The sequence below is a fragment of the Oncorhynchus kisutch genome, linkage group LG28, assembly GCF_002021735.2.
Source record: "Oncorhynchus kisutch isolate 150728-3 linkage group LG28, Okis_V2, whole genome shotgun sequence".
In the NCBI taxonomy this organism is placed as follows: Eukaryota; Metazoa; Chordata; class Actinopteri; order Salmoniformes; family Salmonidae; genus Oncorhynchus; species Oncorhynchus kisutch.
In genome coordinates this window covers 41,683,911-41,706,245 of record NC_034201.2, presented here as the reverse complement: position 1 = coordinate 41,706,245, position 22,335 = coordinate 41,683,911, and the positions used below count along the sequence as shown (strand labels likewise).

Sequence of the window (22,335 nt, the reverse complement as noted above, 5' to 3'; positions counted from 1 at the left end):
GGCAGAAGACTAGAGAACAGCTGAGGCTACCATCTGCTCTGCTTTAATCTCCATGTTTAATGTTACCAGGGACTCCCTCTGGTAGAGCCCACTAATGTTACCAGGGACTCCCTCTGGTAGAGCCCACTAATGTACCAGGGACTCCCTCTGGTAGAGCCCACTAATGTTACCAGGGACTCCCTCTGGTAGAGCCCACTAATGTTACCAGGGACTCCCTCTGGTAGAGCCCACTAATGTACCAGGGACTCCCTCTGGTAGAGCCCACTAATGTACCAGGGACTCCCTCTGGTAGAGCCCACTAATGTTACCAGGGACTCCCTCTGGTAGAGCCCACTAATGTTACCAGGGACTCCCTCTGGTAGAGCCCACTAATGTTACCAGGGACTCCCTCTGGTAGAGCCCACTAATGTTACCAGGGACTCCCTCTGGTAGAGCCCACTAATGTTACCAGGGACTCCCTCTGGTAGAGCCCACTAATGTTACCAGGGACTCCCTCTGGTAGAGCCCACTAATGTTACCAGGGACTCCCTCTGGTAGAGCCCACTAATGTTACCAGGGACTCCCCCTGGTAGAGCCCACTAATGTTACCAGGGACTCCCTCTGGTAGAGCCCACTAATGTTACCAGGGACTCCCTCTGGTAGAGCCCACTAATGTTACCAGGGACTCCCTCTGGTAGAGCCCACTAATGTTACCAGGGACTCCCTCTGGTAGAGCCCACTAATGTACCAGGGACTCCCTCTGGTAGAGCCCACTAATGTTACCAGGGACTCCCCCTGGTAGAGCCCACTAATGTTACCAGGGACTCCCTCTGGTAGAGCCCACTAATGTACCAGGGACTCCCTCTGGTAGAGCCCACTAATGTTACCAGGGACTCTCTCTGGTAGAGCCCACTAATGTTACCAGGGACTCCCTCTGGTAGAGGCCACTAATGTTACCAGGGACTCCCTCTGGTAGAGGCCACTAATGTTACCACGGACTCCCTCTGGTAGAGGCCACTAATGTTACCAGGGACTCCCTCTGGTAGAGGCCACTAATGTTACCAGGGACTCCCTCTGGTAGAGCCCACTAATGTACCAGGGACTCCCTCTGGTAGAGCCCACTAATGTTACCAGGGACTCCCTCTGGTAGAGCCCACTAATGTTACCAGGGACTCCCTCTGGTAGAGCCCACTAATGTTACCGGGGACTCCCTCTGGTAGAGCCCACTAATGTTACCAGGGACTCCCTCTGGTAGAGCCCACTAATGTTACCAGGGACTCCCTCTGGTAGAGCCCACTAATGTTACCAGGGACTCCCTCTGGTAGAGCCCACTAATGTTACCAGGGACTCCCTCTGGTAGAGCCCACTAATGTTACCAGGGACTCCCTCTGGTAGAGCCCACTAATGTTACCAGGGACTCCCTCTGGTAGAGCCCACTAATGTTACCAGGGACTCCCTCTGGTAGAGCCCACTAATGTTACCAGGGACTCCCTCTGGTAGGTAGAGCCCACTAATGTTACCAGGGACTCTCTCTGGTAGAGGCCACTGATGTTACCAGGGACTCCCTCTGGTAGAGGCCACTAATGTTACCAGGGACTCCCTCTGGTAGAGCCCACTAATGTTACCAGGGACTCCCTCTGGTAGAGCCCACTAATGTTACCAGGGACTCCCTCTGGTAGAGCCCACTAATGTACCAGGGACTCCCTCTGGTAGAGCCCACTAATGTACCAGGGACTCCCTCTGGTAGAGCCCACTAATGTTACCAGGGACTCCCTCTGGTAGAGCCCACTAATGTTACCAGGGACTCCCTCTGGTAGAGCCCACTAATGTTACCAGGGACTCCCTCTGGTAGAGCCCACTAATGTTACCAGGGACTCCCTCTGGTAGAGCCCACTAATGTTACCAGGGACTCCCTCTGGTAGAGCCCACTAATGTTACCAGGGACTCCCTCTGGTAGAGCCCACTAATGTTACCAGGGACTCCCTCTGGTAGAGCCCACTAATGTTACCAGGGACTCCCTCTGGTAGAGCCCACTAATGTTACCAGGGACTCCCTCTGGTAGAGCCCACTAATGTTACCAGGGACTCCCTCTGGTAGAGCCCACTAATGTTACCAGGGACTCCCTCTGGTAGAGCCCACTAATGTTACCAGGGACTCCCTCTGGTAGAGCCCACTAATGTTACCAGGGACTCCCTCTGGTAGAGCCCACTAATGTTACCAGGGACTCCCTCTGGTAGAGCCCACTAATGTTACCAGGGACTCCCTCTGGTAGAGCCCACTAATGTTACCAGGGACTCCCTCTGGTAGAGCCCACTAATGTTACCAGGGACTCCCTCTGGTAGAGCCCACTAATGTTACCACGGACTCCCTCTGGTAGAGCCCACTAATGTACCAGGGACTCCCTCTGGTAGAGCCCACTAATGTTACCACGGACTCCCTCTGGTAGAGCCCACTAATGTACCAGGGACTCCCTCTGGTAGAGGCCACTAATGTTACCAGGGACTCCCTCTGGTAGAGCCCACTAATGTACCAGGGACTCCCTCTGGTAGAGCCCACTAATGTACCAGGGACTCTCTCTGGTAGAGCCCACTAATGTTACCAGGGACTCCCTCTGGTAGAGCCCACTAATGTACCAGGGACTCCCTCTGGTAGAGCCCACTAATGTTACCAGGGACTCCCTCTGGTAGAGCCCACTAATGTTACCAGGGACTCCCTCTGGTAGAGCCCACTAATGTTACCAGGGACTCCCTCTGGTAGAGCCCACTAATGTTACCAGGGACTCCCTCTGGTAGAGCCCACTAATGTTAACAGGGACTCCCTCTGGTAGAGCCCACTAATGTTACCAGGGACTCCCTCTGGTAGAGCCCACTAATGTTACCAGGGACTCCCTCTGGTAGAGCCCACTAATGTTACCAGGGACTCTCTCTGGTAGAGCCCACTAATGTTACCAGGGACTCTCTCTGGTAGAGCCCACTAATGTTACCAGGGACTCCCTCTGGTAGAGCCCACTAATGTTACCAGGGACTCTCTCTGGTAGAGCCCACTAATGTTACCAGGGACTCTCTCTGGTAGAGCCCACTAATGTTACCAGGGACTCCCTCTGGTAGAGCCCACTAATGTTACCAGGGACTCTCTCTGGTAGAGCCCACTAATGTTACCAGGGACTCTCTCTGGTAGAGCCCACTAATGTTACCAGGGACTCCCTCTGGTAGAGCCCACTAATGTTACCAGGGACTCTCTCTGGTAGAGCCCACTAATGTTACCAGGGACTCCCTCTGGTAGAGCCCACTAATGTTACCAGGGACTCCCTCTGGTAGAGCCCACTAATGTTACCAGGGACTCCCTCTGGTAGAGCCCACTAATGTTACCAGGGACTCTCTCTGGTAGAGCCCACTAATGTTACCAGGGACTCCCTCTGGTAGAGCCCACTAATGTTACCAGGGACTCCCTCTGGTAGAGCCCACTAATGTTACCAGGGACTCCCTCTGGTAGAGCCCACTAATGTTACCAGGGACTCCCTCTGGTAGAGCCCACTAATGTTACCAGGGACTCTAAGAATAGTCATCTGATGACACACACCTTATCACAGTACAACTGATGTGAGGCAATTGTTGAATGTTTTTTGTTTGCTTTTTCACTTTTAGATGAAATAACTGCAAGTTTCCGTCGCTTTGGACACCTCTTTGTGGACTGGCCTCACAAGGCAGAGAGCAAATCTTACTTCCCCCCGAAAGGTGAGTCACGTGACAAGTCTGCCCTTTTGTCAGCCACATGCAGCATTACCATCAAAATGGGTTATCAGAGTTTATTATTGAAGTCTTAATAGTTTGTTAAAAACAAAGTTGTGAGCAGAGCGGTCATAACATTGGCAGTCATTTCCAGCAACAGACAGCGAATGAAACGGTAGAGATCAGAGTTAAGTAGTGGTCTCTGTGACATGGTTCTGTGCAGGCGGTTTAAGTGGTGTCTGTTTTGTCCTGTAGGTTATGCCTTCCTGCTGTTCCAGGATGAGAGCTCTGTGCAGGCCCTGATTGAAGCCTGTATTGAAGAGGACGGCAAGCTCTACCTGTGTGTGTCTAGCCCCACCATCAAAGACAAGCCGGTGAGTGGATTGTGCCATCACCATCATCCATCTGCTCCCTTCTTTAACTCTTATTATGAAAGAGCTCAAGATGCAGCAGGGGTGTATTCATTACGGCGATTATGTTGTGAAACATTTAGTCTGTTGCAAAACGTTTCGCAACAAACGGTTTACTTCCAAAAGGGGAAATGCAAACGAGAGTTTCTATTGGACACATTTGGGTAGGTCACTCTCCGTTTTGTTACATTTGATTCCGTTTGGTTCTTAAACGGTAAGGTGTTTCTGTAATTAATACACCCTAGAATTGTACTGCTTCATGTTTGATTGTGAGACCATTCGATTAGTGGCAGACCAAGTAAATACGCATGCAGCTGCCCTCCCTATAGAATTGGCTTTGCATCGTTACAGGCATAACATGGCCAACATCGAGACATAACATGGCCGACATCGAGACATAACATGGCCGACATCGAGACATAACATGGCCGGCATCGAGACATAACATGGCCGACATCGAGACATAACATGGCCGACATTGCCGACGTCGAGAGGTGACGCGGCCGACGTCGAGACGCGGCCGACACGGAGACACGGCGTGTAACATGTCTCTCTGTGTGTGACAGGTCCAGATCCGTCCCTGGAACCTGAACGACAGTGACTTTGTGATGGACGGCTCCCAGCCTCTGGACCCCAGGAAGACCATCTTTGTGGGTGGGGTGCCACGCCCTCTCCGTGCAGGTAACCTTTTGAACCTAGTCAGCTAAAGCACCGTTTCCATTGGCACTTTAGTCCTAGTCTGCATCCCAAATGGCATTCTATCCCCTATATTGGGCACTACTTTTGACAAGGGCCCATAGGACATTTGGGACACAGACCTGTATCCTCGACGGCGTATTAAAACCTGTTAGATTAGTGCTGCCTTTCATCACATCAGCATGTACAGTATGTAATGGAGGAGAAGGGAATTGGTAGCAACTCATAATGAAAATGGAAGCTATTTGGAACATGATGACCAAGCTGCGAGTGTTACATGAAGTGTACAAGGCTGCACCCTGGCATTGTGCCACCTGCAACCTGTTTCCCTCCGTCCACAGTGGAGCTGGCTATGATCATGGACAGGCTGTATGGAGGCGTGTGCTATGCAGGCATCGACACAGACCCGGAGCTCAAGTACCCCAAGGGAGCAGGGCGGGTCGCCTTCTCCAATCAGCAGAGCTACATCGCTGCTATCAGCGCTCGTTTTGTCCAGCTGCAGCATGGAGAAATCGACAAACGGGTTAGTGAAGGCCCTCTCTTTCTCAGGCTAATACAGCATTACACAAATACGCAGAAATGTTGTACCAAACACATAAAAGCCTCCTATCTCCTGTCTTGTACATTTTTAAAAGGACAATTTGTTATTTATTGTAATGGTTTTATAGATGAAGGTAAAACATTTTGGGGTATTTTGACTGGGTCATACGAGGACAGATAAGAAATTACTGTCGCGCAGACATTTAACCAGCTGCCACCTGCAGAAGAATTATGCTAATTCACTCAGCCAAAATCAGTCCAACTTGAATAATTGATAATGAACGTACCAACCAATCACGTCTCTACTTTGATTCTGACTTTAGAATGTTTATTGGAGACCATTGTCCTAATTGGAATGTAATTGTCAATGCAATTATGTGTTTTGTTAAATCTTTAGATACAGTACGTTAATTAATGTAAGATGTATTCATCCTAGCTCTATTCTTTACTGCATGTCTGATAGATGGTTTTCTTTCTCCCCGTCTCTCTCTGGGTCCTCCCCCCCGTCTCTCTCTGGGTCCTCCCCCCATCTCTCTCTGGGTCCTCCCCCCCGTCTCTCTCTGGGTCCTCCCCCCGTCTCTCTCTGGGTCCTCCCCCCCGTCTCTCTCTGGGTCCTCCCCCCCGTCTCTCTCTGGGTCCTCTCCCCGTCTCTCTCTGGGTCCTCCCCCCGTCTCTCTCTGGGTCCTCTCCCCGTCTCTCTCTGGGTCCTCCCCCCGTCTCTCTCTGGGTCCTCTCCCCGTCTCTCTCTGGGTCCTCCCCCCCGTCTCTCTCTGGGTCCTCCCCCCCGTCTCTCTCTGGGTCCTCCCCCCCGTCTCTCTCTGGGTCCTCCCCCCCGTCTCTCTCTGGGTCCTCCCCCCCGTCTCTCTCTGGGTCCTCCCCCCCGTCTCTCTCTGGGTCCTCCCCCCCGTCTCTCTCTGGGTCCTCCCCCCCGTCTCTCTCTGGGTCCTCCCCCCCGTCTCTCTCTGGGTCCTCCCCCCCGTCTCTCTCTGGGTCCTCCCCCCCGTCTCTCTCTGGGTCCTCCCCCCCGTCTCTCTCTGGGTCCTCCCCCCCGTCTCTCTCTGGGTCCTCCCCCCGGTCTCTCTCTCTGTCTGCCCCCCAGGTGGAAGTGAAGCCATACGTCTTGGACGACCAGTTGTGTGATGAGTGTCAGGGAACTCGGTGCGGGGGCAAGTTTGCCCCTTTCTTCTGCGCCAATGTCACCTGTCTCCAGTATTACTGTGAATACTGCTGGGCGGCCATCCACTCACGCGCTGGTCGGGAGTTCCACAAGCCACTGGTCAAGGAGGGAGGGGACCGGCCTAGGCACATCTCCTTCCGCTGGAACTGAGAGGCAGGGGGGAGTAGGAGTCGCAAAATCATTGTACAAATAAATGCACTTTTCTGTTGCTGGTTCCTTTTTAACTCTAATTTGGGAGAAAAAAAAAGTTTAATTTTAAATTAATATTTTTTTTTAAAGATGAGGAGATATGTCAAGAAAGGAAAAGAATGTGTATCCCATGTGAAATCCCATTCTCTCGACTTTCTCCAGTTGCTTTTATCTTTTATTAGAGCAGAATTTGAAAAGATTAGGCTTTCAATTGTCACCTTTACTATCCAATTGACGTGTCATTGACCATCAACTTCAAAGCAGTATGTTCAGTTCAGATGTTCATCCAATAGGCTCCAGAGCAGATGTTCATCCAATAGGCTCCAGAGCAGATGTTCATCCAATAGGCTCCAGAGCAGATGTTCATCCAATAGGCTCCAGAGCAGATGTTCATCCAATAGGCTCCAGAGCAGATGTTCATCCAATAGGCTCCAGAGCAGATGTTCATCCAATAGGCTCCAGAGCAGATGTTCATCCAATAGGCTCCAGAGCAGATGTTCATCCAATAGGCTCCAGAGCAGATGTTCATCCAATAGGCTCCAGAGCAGATGTTCATCCAATAGGCTCCAGAGCAGATGTTCATCCAATAGGCTCCAGAGCAGATGTTCATCCAATAGGCTCCAGAGCAGATGTTCATCCAATAGGCTCCAGAGCAGATGTTCATCCAATAGGCTCCAGAGCAGATGTTCATCCAATAGGCTCCAGAGCAGATGTTCATCCAATAGGCTCCAGAGCAGATGTTCATCCAATAGGCTCCAGAGCAGATGTTCATCCAATAGGCTCCAGAGCAGATGTTCATCCAATAGGCTCCAGAGCAGATGTTCATCCAATAGGCTCCAGAGCAGATGTTCATCCAATAGGCTCCAGAGCAGATGTTCATCCAATAGGCTCCAGAGCAGATGTTCATCCAATAGGCTCCAGAGCAGATGTTCATCCAATAGGCTCCAGAGCAGATGTTCATCCAATAGGCTCCAGAGCAGATGTTCATCCAATAGGCTCCAGAGCAGATGTTCATCCAATAGGCTCCAGAGCAGATGTTCATCCAATAGGCTCCAGAGCAGATGTTCATCCAATAGGCTCCAGAGCAGATGTTCATCCAATAGGCTCCAGAGCAGATGTTCATAGCAAAGGTGTTGCTAAAGAAGAGTGCACTTATTTCTTTATTTTAGAGTGCAGAATATAAAGTCTCAGTAGTTAACCAAAGCTTAATCTCAATTGGTTTGAAAAAGAAACGAGTACAGAAACGTGGATTATTTCCCAGATCAGATGTTTGAATATTTTCTTTTTGAGACCATGCTAATATTTGATGTTACTTGACAAGATCCATTTCACAACAGGCGTTCTGGTTTGATCTCTATTTTGACATGCAAAAACTAATACCTCAAGCTTAGCTGCTAATGTGACGAATAAGTTAAAGAAAGTAAGCTGGTATCCCTCTTCCCTTAGGACCACAATCAAAGGGAAACGGCGTCAGCAAAAAGACACATTTTTATAGACGCTGCTTTGTCACTTCTTTATTTTTGTAATCTGACCCAAGGTTGTACTAAGAATGAACAGAGCATTTTATTGGGGAATGTATGGCATTGGAGGTCCCTGAGACCCTCAGCGCTGACCCGTATAGAGATAAGTGACCCCCCCCCCCCCCTCTGTGTCTGAGGCCATGCTAGCTAGGAGAGGAGAGGCTAGTGCCTAGTTGTCATCAGGGCTGCACGTGAGCAGAAAGCCCTGTTTTTCGTGTATTATTATTATTGCGTTGGTGCAAATCTCCCAATCCTTTATTCACAACCGTATTCTGTTTTTAACCCCCCTCAAAAAGAGAATTGAATTACAAAAGCCAGGCTTGTCATCAACACATTTCCATCTAGAGGAGGATGCAGTTATTAGACCTGCAGACCTCTCTTCCTGTGCCAGCCCAGCTAACTCAGCCAGTGTTCTAAGCATAAATGAAGATAGTCCATGCGATGTGCTCTACTACGTACGTCCCACAATGCAGTTCACTCACTCAAACAAGACTGCAATAAAGAGGTTATACCTAGATGCTTTAGGGAACCAAAGTCGCCTGTGCAGTAGTGCAGTAATACAGTATTTCATTTCAGTTTTTCTGAGTTCATTATTCTTTTCCTATTTTTCTTACGAAGACCAGATGGACTACAGCAAACCAAAGATTGGCCTTGAATAGATAACAGTGCAGTCAAAATCCAGGAAAACACTAGTGAAAACAACTGGACTTATTCAGTTTACAGACACCCAGGCTTTTTCACCAGTCAATCCTCTCATTTCCAAAGGTCAAAATAGAGACGTTTGTTGCTAGGCAGTTGTGTAACGTGAATAGGTCTGCAACAGGTTTGGGGAAATGAACACAAAAAGCTAAACAAAGGCTCACATTTGGATTGGTTATTATAGTCATACAGTATCTGAACCTACTAGCGTTTTAATATGTCAGGGAGGGAGTGCTGAAATAGAATTTAACACACTAGTGAAAACCGTATCCTTGTGTTTGCTTGCTGGTGTTCTACTGCACCATGACTTTAGCTTGCTGGTGTTCTACTGCACCATGACTTTAGCTTGCTGGTGTTCTACTGCACCATGACTTTAGCTTGCTGGTGTTCTACTGCACCATGACTTTAGCTTGCTGGTGTTCTACTGCACCATGACTTTAGCTTGCTGGTGTTCTACTGCACCAGTTCTGCACCAGGCATTTAGCTTGGCGGTGTTCTACTGCACCAGTTCTGCACCAGGACTTTAGCTTGCTGGTGTTCTACTGCACCAGTTCTGCACCATGACTTTAGCTTGCTGGTTTTCTACTGCACCAGTTCTGCACCAGGACTTTAGCTTGCTGGTGTTCTACTGCACCAGTTCTGCACCAGGACTTTAGCTTGCTGGTGTTCTACTGCACCAGTTCTGCACCAGGACTTTAGCTTGCTGGTGTTCTACTGCACCAGGACTTTAGCTTGCTGGTGTTCTACTGCACCAGTTCTGCACCATGACTTTAGCTTGCTGGTTTTCTACTGCACCAGTTCTGCACCAGGACTTTAGCTTGCTGGTGTTCTACTGCACCAGTTCTGCACCAGGACTTTAGCTTGCTGGTGTTCTACTGCACCAGGACTTTAGCTTGCTGGTGTTCTACTGCACCAGTTCTGCACCATGACTTTAGCTTGCTGGTGTTCTACTGCACCAGGACTTTAGCTTGCTGGTGTTCTACTGCACCAGTTCTGCACCATGACTTTAGCTTGCTGGTGTTCTACTGCACCAGTTCTGCACCAGGACTTTAGGTTGCTGGTGTTCTTCTGCACCAGGACTTTAGCTTGCTGGTGTTCTTCTGCACCAGGACTTTAGCTTGCCAGTGTTCTACTGCACCAGTTCTGCACCAGGACTTTAGCTTGCTGGTGTCCTACTGCACCAGTTCTGCACCAGGACTTTAGCTTGCTGGTGCTCTACTGCACCAGTTCTGCACCAGGACTTTAGCTTGCTGGTGTTCTACTGCACCAGGTCTGCACCAGGACTTTAGCTTGCTGATGTTTTACTGCACCATGACTTTAGCTTGCTGGTGTTCTTCTGCACCATGACTTTAGCTTGCTGGTGTTCTTCTGCACCATGACTTTAGGTTGCTGGTGTTCTTCTGCACCATGACTTTAGCTTGCTGATGTTTTACTGCACCATGACTTTAGCTTGCTGATGTTTTACTGCACCATGACTTTAGGTTGCTGGTGTTCTTCTGCACCATGACTTTAGCTTGCTGGTGTTCTACTGCACCATGACTTTAGCTTGCTGGTGTTCTTCTGCACCATGACTTTAGCTTGCTGGTGTTCTACTGCACCAGTTCTGCACCAGGACTTTAGCTTGCTGGTGTTCTTCTGCACCATGACTTTAGCTTGCTGGTGTTCTTCTGCACCAGTTCTGCACCAGGACTTTAGCTTGCTGGTGTTCTTCTGCACCAGTTCTGCACCAGGACTTTAGCTTGCTGGTGTTCTTCTGCACCATGACTTTAGCTTGCTGGTGTTCTTCTGCACCATGACTTTAGCTTGCTGGTGTGGTGGATAAACATTTTAGGAGTTAAACACTTTTTGAAGAATTTGCTGTTAATGAGAGAAAAAAAGATTATTTTATACATGGCCTGCTGATTTTTGGTACAGTGTTTTCTAGCTAAATTATTTTGTCATGCACATATAAACATTTTATGCACTACTTTTCTAAATATTTTTTTTTCTTCCCAACAGTCATTTTAGGCACATTTTTCACAAATGGGGAAAACTCCTTTTTGCAATACCTCAATTTTTCACATTGTGAAAGGTAGCTTTTGTACTTTTGTTACTGAGAGATCTGCATATATGGACATTTTTCATTTAACGAAAAAAAATGTAGTGATTTCGATATATATTATTTTCAGTTATGCTTTTTTCTACATTTCAGTGCTGAGGAATCTTCACAACCAAGTAGCGTACGTGCATTGACGCGACTTCCGAAACGGCAGAGGAACGATCAGTGTACTGCTTAAAGGTCTTAGATCTTATACACTAGATGTTTCACAAAAATCAGATCTTAACAGCATGGCGAGGACAAAGTTGTCATTTAAAATTTTAATGTTATTGTTTAAAAAAAATGGCTATCCTAGTTGGGGAAAATGGTAACTTCTCTTTTTGGTTTCCTCTCCATAGCTGGAATATAACTATTATAAGGATAATGCAAATTATGGTTCATGCTTCGGCTGAATCTCGTATCACAAGAATGGATGTTTGGTGTTTAGATATTTTAACATTTGAAAATATATATTCTTGAACTTGCCAACTAGCTCCTATTGTAATCCTTAGCATGCATGACGAAAAAAAGATAAGTACATGAATTAGCTATTGAATTTGATTGTTGTGGTTGTGCACCAGATGTTTCTCAACTTTAATTTGTTAAGGACACCCCCACACCTCACTTCTCTCCCATGTGTTGATATCTTTGCCTTCTCCATACTCAGACCTCTGCAGGATGCAAGGAAAAAAAGATGAGAAAATAAGAAAAGAAAACTCTAAAATCTATTTTAGCAGTGGAGGACTTGAGCATCTTATAGGACACTGTTGAAAAGACTTGTTAACTCATCTCCACTGTCTGTTGAGGTAATTCAACCGTTTTGGAAGAAGGGGAACTTTAAGACTTGAATGTGGTAAATGTTGCAAGTTAACTTCGAGTTGTTATGTGCAATACATTTTATTTTATTTTTTTCCAGATAAAGACTCTTTGCAATGTAATTCTTTAATGCCATTTTTAATTGCAGACATTTAAAGAAGACGTTAATATGTTTTTCCAGTCATTTTCTACTGTTATTGTAATCCTTTTCATGCTGGTGTTTGTAAAAAAAGAAAAAGAAATCAAACTATTTGTACTAATATAAATAATTGAAGTTATTTTTAAAACATTAAAGGTTTTGTGCTCATTTGTTTATTTCAAGCTACTGTGATTGGTTGCATTGTAATTATTAGGTCAATAATGTATTTAGCTGTTTATTGGTATATTTTTAATTGGGATGTATAATTTTTTATAATTTTGATCAGATTTTTGTTATATTTTTGAGGTGAAGCTTTTAAAGTGTCTAGTTTTTACTAATTGCTATATTGTGCTCCACAATATATGATTAACATTTTCTGAAGGAAAATAAATATTTAAATATTTGTCTGTTAATGATGTTACTTAATGGCAAAATTTCAATAGTTTTTAACTGTATGGGAAGGTTGTTGTATTTATTAATAGCATTTTTTACTTAAGATATCACCTTAATTTCTATTGTCATTTCACTTTATAAGTTCCTATTTTTGTATTTTCCTTTCTAATTAAGTTATGTAATACAAAATGTCCATATTTCTAGGAGTTGGTCTGTAGCAGTGCTAGTGAAACGAAAAATACAATTCTGTTATTTAATTGTTTGCAGCCAACTATTTATAACAGTGCATCATTTTGAAATATTTGTAATGTGAAATGTTGAATGAATAAAACTTAACTGTGATAAGGCCCATTGTCTGTTTATTTTGGTGTGGATTGTAAGAGTCCGTTTTCAGTAGCGGTCTATCAGTTGCTTCTTTCATAAAGCTAGGCAGCAGCCATTGTTGGGCCCTGGCTCATAAAACCTCCAAATTAATTCAGATATCTTTACTACATACAAGCAAATAAGGTCACAATGAGTTCTGTACGTTAGGCTGTGTGTGAAAGAGCGTGAGACAGGGAGTTGAAATGCTGACCACAAGCAGCTTTCGATAATGTCAGTATCAAAGTAACCATTTATATTTTATGAGCATTTATTTTGCAACCATTGATTATTTCCTTGTCCAGACTACGAAGTCATTGTGTTTGTATGCCAGCTGTTACTCTGATCTTTTCAAAGACTTAGAATGTCACTATAATGCTATGGTCATCCTTGTGTATCCTTGGTCATCCTACACAAGCCATAGCTGATGAAGCCAGTCAATGTAAAATAGATGCATCATGCATGCCAGGTTATTGATAATACTGCAGCAATTCCATTGGATAATGAGGTGTGATTAGTGTGTCTACAAACACAGGAAGTAATCACCTTCCTCAGACTCAGCAGCTCCACCTGCCTGCTGACTGGTACATTACCAATATAAAGTATGAAACCTTGTTGCACTACTTAGAATCCACTTTTCTGTGGTCTTCTAATAATCTGTCCAACCTGAAAAGAAAACCATTAGCTCACTACCTTTGGGACCTTGCGTGCCTTAGGTAGCAGCACTCACATTGCATGAGTAGGCTAAAGTGTAATCCCATACCATATTCCTTCAATGTAGGCAAAACCATCTCATCCTAGTAGAGGAGTGTGGGGTATGTTGAGACATTTCTTTACATTCAGCATCACTACGTCAAGGGGAATATAGTATTCTAACAAAGATATCTACATATATTCAGAATGTTGTGTATTCCTGGATGTAATCAGAATTAATGTAAACATAAAGGTTCTTCCAACCTTTTTTTTTTTTGTGTACATAATGTTGCTGCTACCATCTCTTATGACCGAAAATAACTTCTGGACATCAGAAAAGTGATTACTCACCGCGGACTAGAATAAACTTTTTCCTTTAACGAGTCTGATGAGAAGGATATCCTGCTTTCACTGGAACAGGCCCAGATCCACACCTTTTGCGTGAAGAAAAGGGGACGCAGATCGGGATCCTTCTGAGAATCCGGAGGTGAGTGAATAAACTCCCAATGCCTTTCATTCTCCTTGCTAACGTGCAATCGTTAGAAAATACAATTGTTGACTACTATTAAGATTATACTACCAACGGGACATTAAAAACTGTAACATCTTATGTTTCACTGACACATGGCTGAACGAAGAAACTGACAATATAGAGCTGGCGGGATTTTCCATGCACAGGCAGAACAGAGACGCTACCAATAACATCTGGTGTGCGACGTCTAATATTAAAGAAGTCTCAAGGTATTGCACGCCTGAGGTAGAGTACCTTATGATGTCGACCACGCTATTTACCAAGAGAGTTCTCATCTGTATTATTCGTGACCATCTATTTACCACCACAAAGCGAAGCTGGCACTAAGACAGCTCTCAACCAACTCTATAAGGCCATAAGCAAAGAAGAAAATGCTCACTCAGAAGCGGCGCTCCTAGTGGCTGGGTACTTTAACGCAGGCAAACTTAAATCAGTTTTACCAAATTTTTACCAGCATGTCACATGTGCAACCAGGGAAAAAAAAATCCTAGACCACATTTACTCCACACACAGAGACATACAAAGCTCTCCCCCGTCCTCCATTCGGCAAATTTGACCAAAATTCTATCCTCCTGATTCCTGCTTACAAGCAAAAACTAAATCAGGAAATACACGTGACTCACTCAATACGGAAGTTGTCAGATGAAGCAGATGCTATGCTACAGGACTATTTTGCTAGCATAGACTGGAATATGTTCTGGGATTCATCCAATGGCATTGAGGAATACACCACCTCAGTTATCGGCTTCATCAATAAGTGCATCGATGACCTCGTCCCCACAGTGACTGTACGTACATATCCCAACCAGAAGCCATAGATTACAGGCAACATCCGCATCGAGCTAAAGCCTAGAGCTGACGCTTTCAAGGAGCGGGAGACTAATCCGGATGCTTATAAGAAATCCCGCTATGCCCTCAGACGAACCATCAAACAAGCAAAGCGTCAATATAAGATTAAGATAGAATCCTACTACATCGGCTATGACGCTTGTCGGATATGGCAGGGCTTGAAAACTATTACTAACTACAGAGGGAAACTCAGACGCGAGCTGCCCAGTGACGCGAGCCTACCAGCCAAGCTAAATGCCTTGTATGCTTGCTTCGAGGCAAGCCACCCTGAAGCATGCACGAGAGCAGCAGCTGTTCTGGATGACCGTGTGATAACGCTCTAGGTAGCCGATGTGAACGAAACCTTTAAACAAATCAACATTCACAAAGCCGCTGGGTCAGACGGAATACCAGGACATGTACTCAAAGCACACATTTTCAACCTCTCCCTGACCGAGTCTGTAATACCTACATGTTTCAAATAGACCACCATAGTCCCTGTGCCCAAGGAAGAGAAGGTAACCTGCCTAAAGGATTACCACCCAGTTGCACTCACACCGGTAGCCAGGAAGTGCTTTTAAAGGTTGGTCATGGTTCACATCAGCAGGATCCTCCTGGACATGCTAGACCCACTCCAATTCGCATACCGCCCAAACAGATCCACAGATGACGCAATCTCAATCGCACGCCACACCGCCCTTTCCCACCTGGACTAAAGGAACACCTATGTGAGGATGCAACTGCATCCTGGACTTCCTAACAGGCCGCCCCCAGGTGGTAAGAGCAGGCAACAACACGTCTTCCATGCTGATCCTCAACACTGGGGCCCCTCAGGGGTGTGTACTTAGTCCCCTCTTGTAGTCTCTGTTCACCCACGACTGCATGGCCAAACACGACTCCAACACCATCATTAAGTTTGCTGACGACACAACAGTGGTAGGCCTGATCACCGACAACGATGAGACGGCCTATAGGGAGGAAGTCAGAGAACTTGCAATGTGGTGCCAGGACAACAACCTCTCCCTCAATGTGAGCAAGACAAAGAAGCTGATCATGGACTACAGGAAAAGGCGGGCCGAAAAAGCCCCCATTAACATCAACGGGGCTGTAGCGGAGCGGGTCGAGAGTTTCAAGTTCCTTGGTGTCTACATCACCATCATGGTCCAAACATACCAAGACAGTCGTGAAGAGGGCACAACAAAAACCTTTTCCCCCTCAGGAGACTGAAATGATTTGGCATGGGTCCCCAGATCCTCAATAGGTTCTACAGCTGCACCATCGAGAGCATCCTGACCGGTTGCATCACCGCCTGGTATGGCAACTGCTCGGCATCTGACCTTAAGGTGCTACAGAGGGTAGTGCGAACGGCCCAGTACATCACTGTGGCCAAGCGTCCTGCCATCCAGGACCTATATAATAGGCGGTGTCAGAGGAAAGCCCAGTCTAGGACCACATGGCTCCTCAATAGCTTCCACCCACAAGCCATTAGACTGCTGAACAATTCAGAAAAATCACCACCGGACAATGTACATTGACCCCCTCCCTCTTCTACACTGCTGCTACTTGCTGTTTGTTATCTATGCATAGTCACTTCGCCCCCACCTACATGTACAGGTTACCTAGCCTGTTCCCCTGCACACTGACTCGGTACCGGTGCCTCGTTATTGTTATTCTGACTGTATTACTTTTGATTATTACTTTTTATTTAGTCTACTTGGTAAATATGTTCTTCCTCTTGAACTGCACTGTTGGTTAAGGGCTTGTAAGTAAACATTTCACGGTAAAGTCTAAATATGTTGTATTCGGCACATGTGGCAAATAACATTTGATTTGGTTTAATTTTATCACTTACCCTTCCATTTCTTGACCAATTGTCCAGGACAAGGATGTTGTTTTGATGTGCCCATTCGTAGGCAAGATCTCTGGATTCGAGGCTACTAAAGCCCATGAAACTGGTCTGTAAGATTCTTGATATGTTAATCAAGCTGAGACTCCATGTCATCAGATAGGACCTGGTGTGTCTCTGCTACTCTGTCATAGCCTCTCTTTATCAAGCTGAGACTCCATGTCATCAGATAAGACCTGGTGTGTCTCTGCTACTCTATCATAGCCTCTCTTTATCAAGCTGAGACTCCATGTCATCAGATAGGACCTGGTGTGTCTCTGCTACTCTATCATAGCCTATCTTTATCAAGCTCAGACTCCATGTCATCAGATAAGACCTGGTGTGTCTCTGCTATTCTATCATAGCCTCCCTTTATCAAGCTCAGACTCCATGTCATCAGATAAGACCTGGTGTGTCTCTGCTACTCTGTCATAGCCTGTCTTTATCAAGCTGAGACTCCATGTCATCAGATAAGACCTGGTGTGTCTCTGCTACTCTGTCATAGCCTGTCTTTATCAAGCTGAGACTCCATGTCATCAGATAAGACCTGGTGTGTCTCTGCTACTCTGTCATAGCCTGTCTTTATCAAGCTGAGACTCCATGTCATCAGATAAGACCTGGTGTGTCTCTGCTACTCTGTCATAGCCTCTCTTTATCAAGCTGAGACTCCATGTCATCAGATAAGACCTGGTGTGTCTCTGCTACTCTATCATAGCCTCTCTTTATCAAGCTGAGACTCCATGTCATCAGATAGGACCTGGTGTGTCTCTGCTACTCTGTCATAGCCTCTCTTTATCAAACTCAGACTCCATGTCATCAGATAAGACCTGGTGTGTCTCTGTTACTCTGTCATAGCCTGTCTTTATCAAGCTGAGACTCCATGTCATCAGATAGGACCTGGTGTGTCTCTGCTACTCTGTCATAGCCTCCCTTTCACACAGATACATGTTAATAGTATTTTTTGTTAATGTACCTCTTCAGTGTCATTCAGTCTATTCTTTCATCCCTTGCTGCTGTTCATATGGACTTCATCCCTTCTCTCACTTCCTTGTCTTCTTTCTCAAGAACCTCAAGGGGGGGGGGGGGGCTAGACCCCTGCTTGTTTTACTTTTAATACACGATGTAACAATACAAATGCACTATGACATATTACATTTAGTCTGTTTTATGGTTAATATGCATAGCATTTTTGCAATCATCACTTGAATGGGGTATGGTGGTGATTGGCTCAATTTAACCCAAGGCAAACATTTTGACTATATGAGCCCACACAGCTACAAAGATGTACTGTCATGTAGTTTTAGGATCTCATATTGTAGCTTTCAGAGACCCCAGCAGATGCATTAAAGTCTTAAAACAATCTACCTTGGTTTAGAAACAAGCATCATGAAACCTTTAACACAATAAATTCATTTGACTTTGTGAAAATCTTTTTTTTTTAACCTAACTTGCTTACCACTTTTTTGTATGTGGTTTCTTCATTTACAGACTCCATGAAATGATGACCTCTTTTTGTGTATGATTTCCTAGAAACAAGGGGTGGCTCAACTAACCCAACTCTCCCCTAGTGTTTTTCTTCAATGTAGACAAAATCATCTGATATCTAATTACCTTGCTGTCATCCAAATAAGTCATGCAAGAGAAAAAGTTTTGGATGGCATTGCGTGGCTATCCCGCTGCAGGAAGTGTGCATAGAATATTAGTGACACAAGGCTTGGATGAAAGACCCAGATGACATAACGCCTGTCTATCTCACAGGGGAGACAAAGGTTCTGCTGAGCCAATCCATTCTGCTACCGGATGCCTGCTTCTCTCTCTCTCTCTCTCTGCCTCTGTCGCAGTCAGTAACAAGGTCACAGAGAAATGGACCAGTCTGTAAACACAGCTAGGTCATGGTGTCTGGTAAAATGCATAGGAAGGCAAGGCCTCTGCCCTGGGCATGTTGTCTCAGTTAGAGCATTGATAAGAATCAGTACTCTAGGACAGGAATTGTACATCTTAGGTTATTGAACACTGTGTGTATCATGTCTATCTGATCAGTCCTAAACTGGTGAAGAATTCAGTGCATTGGAAGTATTCAGACCGCTGGGCTTTTTACACATTTTCTTTTGTTACAGTCTTTTTCTAAATGTATTCTGGATTAAATATTTTTTGCCCCTCATCAATCTACACACAATACCCCATAATGACAAAGCAAAAACAGGTTTAGACATTTTTGCATATTATTTTTTTTTTTAAACTGAAATTTCACATTTACATAAGTATTCCCGACACTTTACTCAGTATTTTGTTGAAGCACCTTTGGCAGCGATGACAGCATAGAGTTTTGACGCTACAAGCTTGGCACACCTGTATTTGGGGAGTTTCTCCCATTCTTCCCTGCAGATCATCTCAAGCTCTGTCAGGTTGGATGGGGAGCGCCGCTGTACAACTATTTTCAGGTCTTTCCAGAGATGTTTGATCGGGCTCTGGCTGGGCCACTAAAGGACATTCAGAGATTTGTCCCGAAACCACTCCTGCGTTGTCTTGGATGTGTGCTTAGGGTCGTTGTCCTGTTGGAAGGTGAACCTTCACCCCAGTCTGAGGTCCTGAGCGCTCTGGAGCAGGTTTCCATCAGGGATCTCTCTGTACTTTGCTCCGTTCATCTTTTCCTCGATCCTGACTAGTCTCCCAGTCACAGTCCCTGTCACTGACAAACATCCCCACAGCATGATGCTGCCACCCCCATGCTTAACCATAGGGATGGTGTAAGGTTTCCTCCAGACATGACGCTTGGCATTCAGGCCAAAGACTTCAATCTTAGTTTCATCTGTCCAGAGAATCTTGTTTCTTATGATCTGAAAGTCCTTTAGGTGCCTTTTTGCAAACTCCAAGTGGGCTGTCATGTGCCTTTTACTGAGGAGTGGCTTCCGTCTGGCCAATCTACTATAAAGGCCTGATTGGTGGAGTGCTGCAGAGATGGGAGAACCTTCCAGAAGGACAACCATCTCCACTAAGGAAGTCTGGAGATCTGTCAGAGTGAACATTGGGTCCTCTGATTGCTCAGTTTGGCTGTGCAGCCAGCTCTCGAAAGAGTCTTGGTGGTTACAAACTTATTCTATTTAAGAATGATACCCTTCCCCAGATCTGTGCCTCGACACAATCCTGTCTTGGAGCTCTACGGATAATTCTTTCGACCTTATGGCTTGGTTTTTGCTCTGACATGCAGTGTCAACTGTGGGACCTTATGTAGTCCTTTTTCCTATACCCAAGAAGGTAAAGATAACTGAACTAAATGACTATTGTCCCGTAGCACTCATATCTGTCATCATGAGTGGCTTTGAGAGACTAGTCAAGGTTCATATCACCTCCACCTTACCTGCCACCCTAGACCACTTCAGTTTGCATACCGCCCCAGCAGGTCCACAGACGATGCAGTTGCCATCACACTGCACACTGCCCTATACCATCTAGAAAAGAGAAATACCAATGCAAGAATGCTGTTCATTGACTACAGCTCAGCATTCAACACCATAGTACCCTACAAGCTCATCATTAAGCTTGAGGCCCTGGGTCTCAACACCGCCCTGTGCATTTGGGTCCTGGACTTTCTGACGGGCCGCACCCAGGTGGTGAAGTTAGGAAACAACATCTTCACTTTTCTGATCATCAACACTGGGGCCCCACAAGGGTGCGTGCTCAACCCTCTCCTGTACTCCCTGTTTACCCATGACTGTGTGGCCATGCACGCCTCCAACTCAATCATCAAGTGTGATGATGACACAACAGTAGTGGGCTTGATTACCAACAATGACGAGACAGCCTACAGGGAGGAGGCGAGGGCACTCAGAGTGTGATGTTAGGAAAACAACCTCTCACTCAGGAGATGATCGTGGACTTCAGAGGGAGCACCCCCCTATCCACATCGACTGGACAGTAGTGGGGAAGGTGGAAAGTTAAGTTCATCAGCGTACACATCACGGACAAACTGAAATGGTACACCCACACAGACAGTGTGGTGAAGAAGGTGGAACAGCGCCACTCCAACCTCAGGAGGCTGAAGAAATTTGGCTTGTCACCTAAAACTCTCACAAACTTTTACAGATGCACAATTGAGAGCATCCTGTCGGGCTGTATCCCCGCCTGGTACGGCAACTGCACCGCCCTTAATCGTAAGGCTCTCCAGAGGGTTGTGCGGTCTGCACAACGCATCACCAGGGGCAAACTACCTGCCCTCCAGGACAACTATAGCACCCGATGTCACAGGAAGGCCAAAAAGATAATCAAGGACAACAACCACCTGAGCCACAGCCTGTTCACCCCGCTACCATCCAGAAGGCAAGGTCAGTACAGGTGCGTCAAAGCTGGTCACTTTACTGCTGGGGCGGCAGGTAGCCCCGTGGTTAGAGCATTGGGTCAGTAACTGAAAGGTTTCTGGATTGAATTCCCGAGCTGACACGGTAAAAATCTGTCGTTCTGAACAAGGCAGTTACCCCACTGTTCCGTGGGAGACTGTCATTGTTAATAAGAATTTGTTCTTAACTGACTAGTTAAATAAATGTAAATAAATATTAATAAATGGATCACTATTCACTTTAAATAATGCCACTTTAATAATGTTTATATATCTTATATTACTCATCTCATCTTATACATGTCTAAAAATCTGTTTTTGCTTTGTCATTTTGGGGTCCTTGATGAGGGAAATACAGTGGCTTACGAAAGTATTCACCCCCTTGGTATTTTTCCTATTTTGTTGTTTTACAACCTTGAATTAAAATAGATTTTTGGGGGGTTTGTTTCATTTGATTTATACAACATGCCTACCACTTTGAAGATGCAAAATATTTTTTCTTGTGAAACAAACAAGAAATCAGAAAACTCGAGCGTGCATAACTATTCACCCCCCCAAAGCCAATACTTTGTAAAGCCACCTTTTGCAGCAATTACAGCTACAAGTCTCTTGGGGTATGTCTCTATAAGCTTGGCACATCTAGCCACTGGGATTCTTGCCCATTTTTCAAGGAAAAACTGCTCCAGCTCCTTCAAGTAGGATGGGTTCCGCTGTTGTACAGCAATCTTTAAGTCATACCATAGATTCTCGACTGGATTGAAGTCTCGGCTTTTGACTAGGCCATTCCAAGACATTTAATTTTTTTCCCTTAAACCACTCAAGTTTTTCTTCAGCAGTATGCTTAGGGTCATTGTCCTGCTGGAAGGTGAACCTCCGTCCCAGTCTCAAATCACTGGAAGACTGAAACAGGTTTCCCTCAAGAATTTCCCTTTATTTCCCTGTACACTTAGCGCCATCCATCATTCCTTCAATTCGGACACGTTTCCCAGTCCCTGCCGATGAAAAACAACCCCACAGCATGATGCTGCCACCACCATGCTTCACTGTGGGGATGGTGTTCTCGGGGTGATGTGAGGTGTTGGGTTTGTGCCAGACATAGCGTTTTCACTGATGGCCAAAAAGCTCAATTCTAGTCTCATCTGAGCAGAGTACCTTCTTCCATATGTTTGGGGAGTCTCCCACATGCCTTTTGGCGAACACCAAACGTATTTGCTTATTTTCTTCTTGAAGCAATGGCTTTTTTTTCTGGCCACTCTTCCGTAAAGCCCAGCTCTGTGGAGTGTACGACTTAAAGTGGTCCTATGGACAGATACTCCAATCTCCGTCTTTGTTGCCTCTCTG

The 22,335-nt window shown here is 45.7% G+C and overlaps 1 protein-coding gene across 4 annotated transcripts in view; it reads left to right on the top strand.

Annotated features, from left to right (window-relative positions):
• The window catches only part of LOC109872626 (cytoplasmic polyadenylation element-binding protein 4-like), a 41,359-nt gene extending 28,647 nt beyond the window's left edge, over positions 1 to 12,712 (top strand). For 2 of the 4 annotated variants that reach the window (XM_031807647.1, XM_031807646.1), the window contains 5 exons: positions 3,624 to 3,713; positions 3,963 to 4,081; positions 4,684 to 4,798; positions 5,155 to 5,336; positions 6,453 to 12,705. In XM_031807647.1, coding sequence (XP_031663507.1) covers positions 3,624 to 3,713; positions 3,963 to 4,081; positions 4,684 to 4,798; positions 5,155 to 5,336; positions 6,453 to 6,680 — 734 coding nt within the window. In that variant the 3' untranslated portion in view covers positions 6,681 to 12,705. Of the gene's footprint in view, positions 1 to 3,623; positions 3,714 to 3,962; positions 4,082 to 4,683; positions 4,799 to 5,154; positions 5,337 to 6,452 lie in introns of all 4 variants that reach the window. The other 2 variants (XR_004205933.1, XR_004205934.1) reach the window with 2 other exon arrangements.
• The last annotated feature ends 9,623 nt before the right edge of the window (positions 12,713 to 22,335 follow it).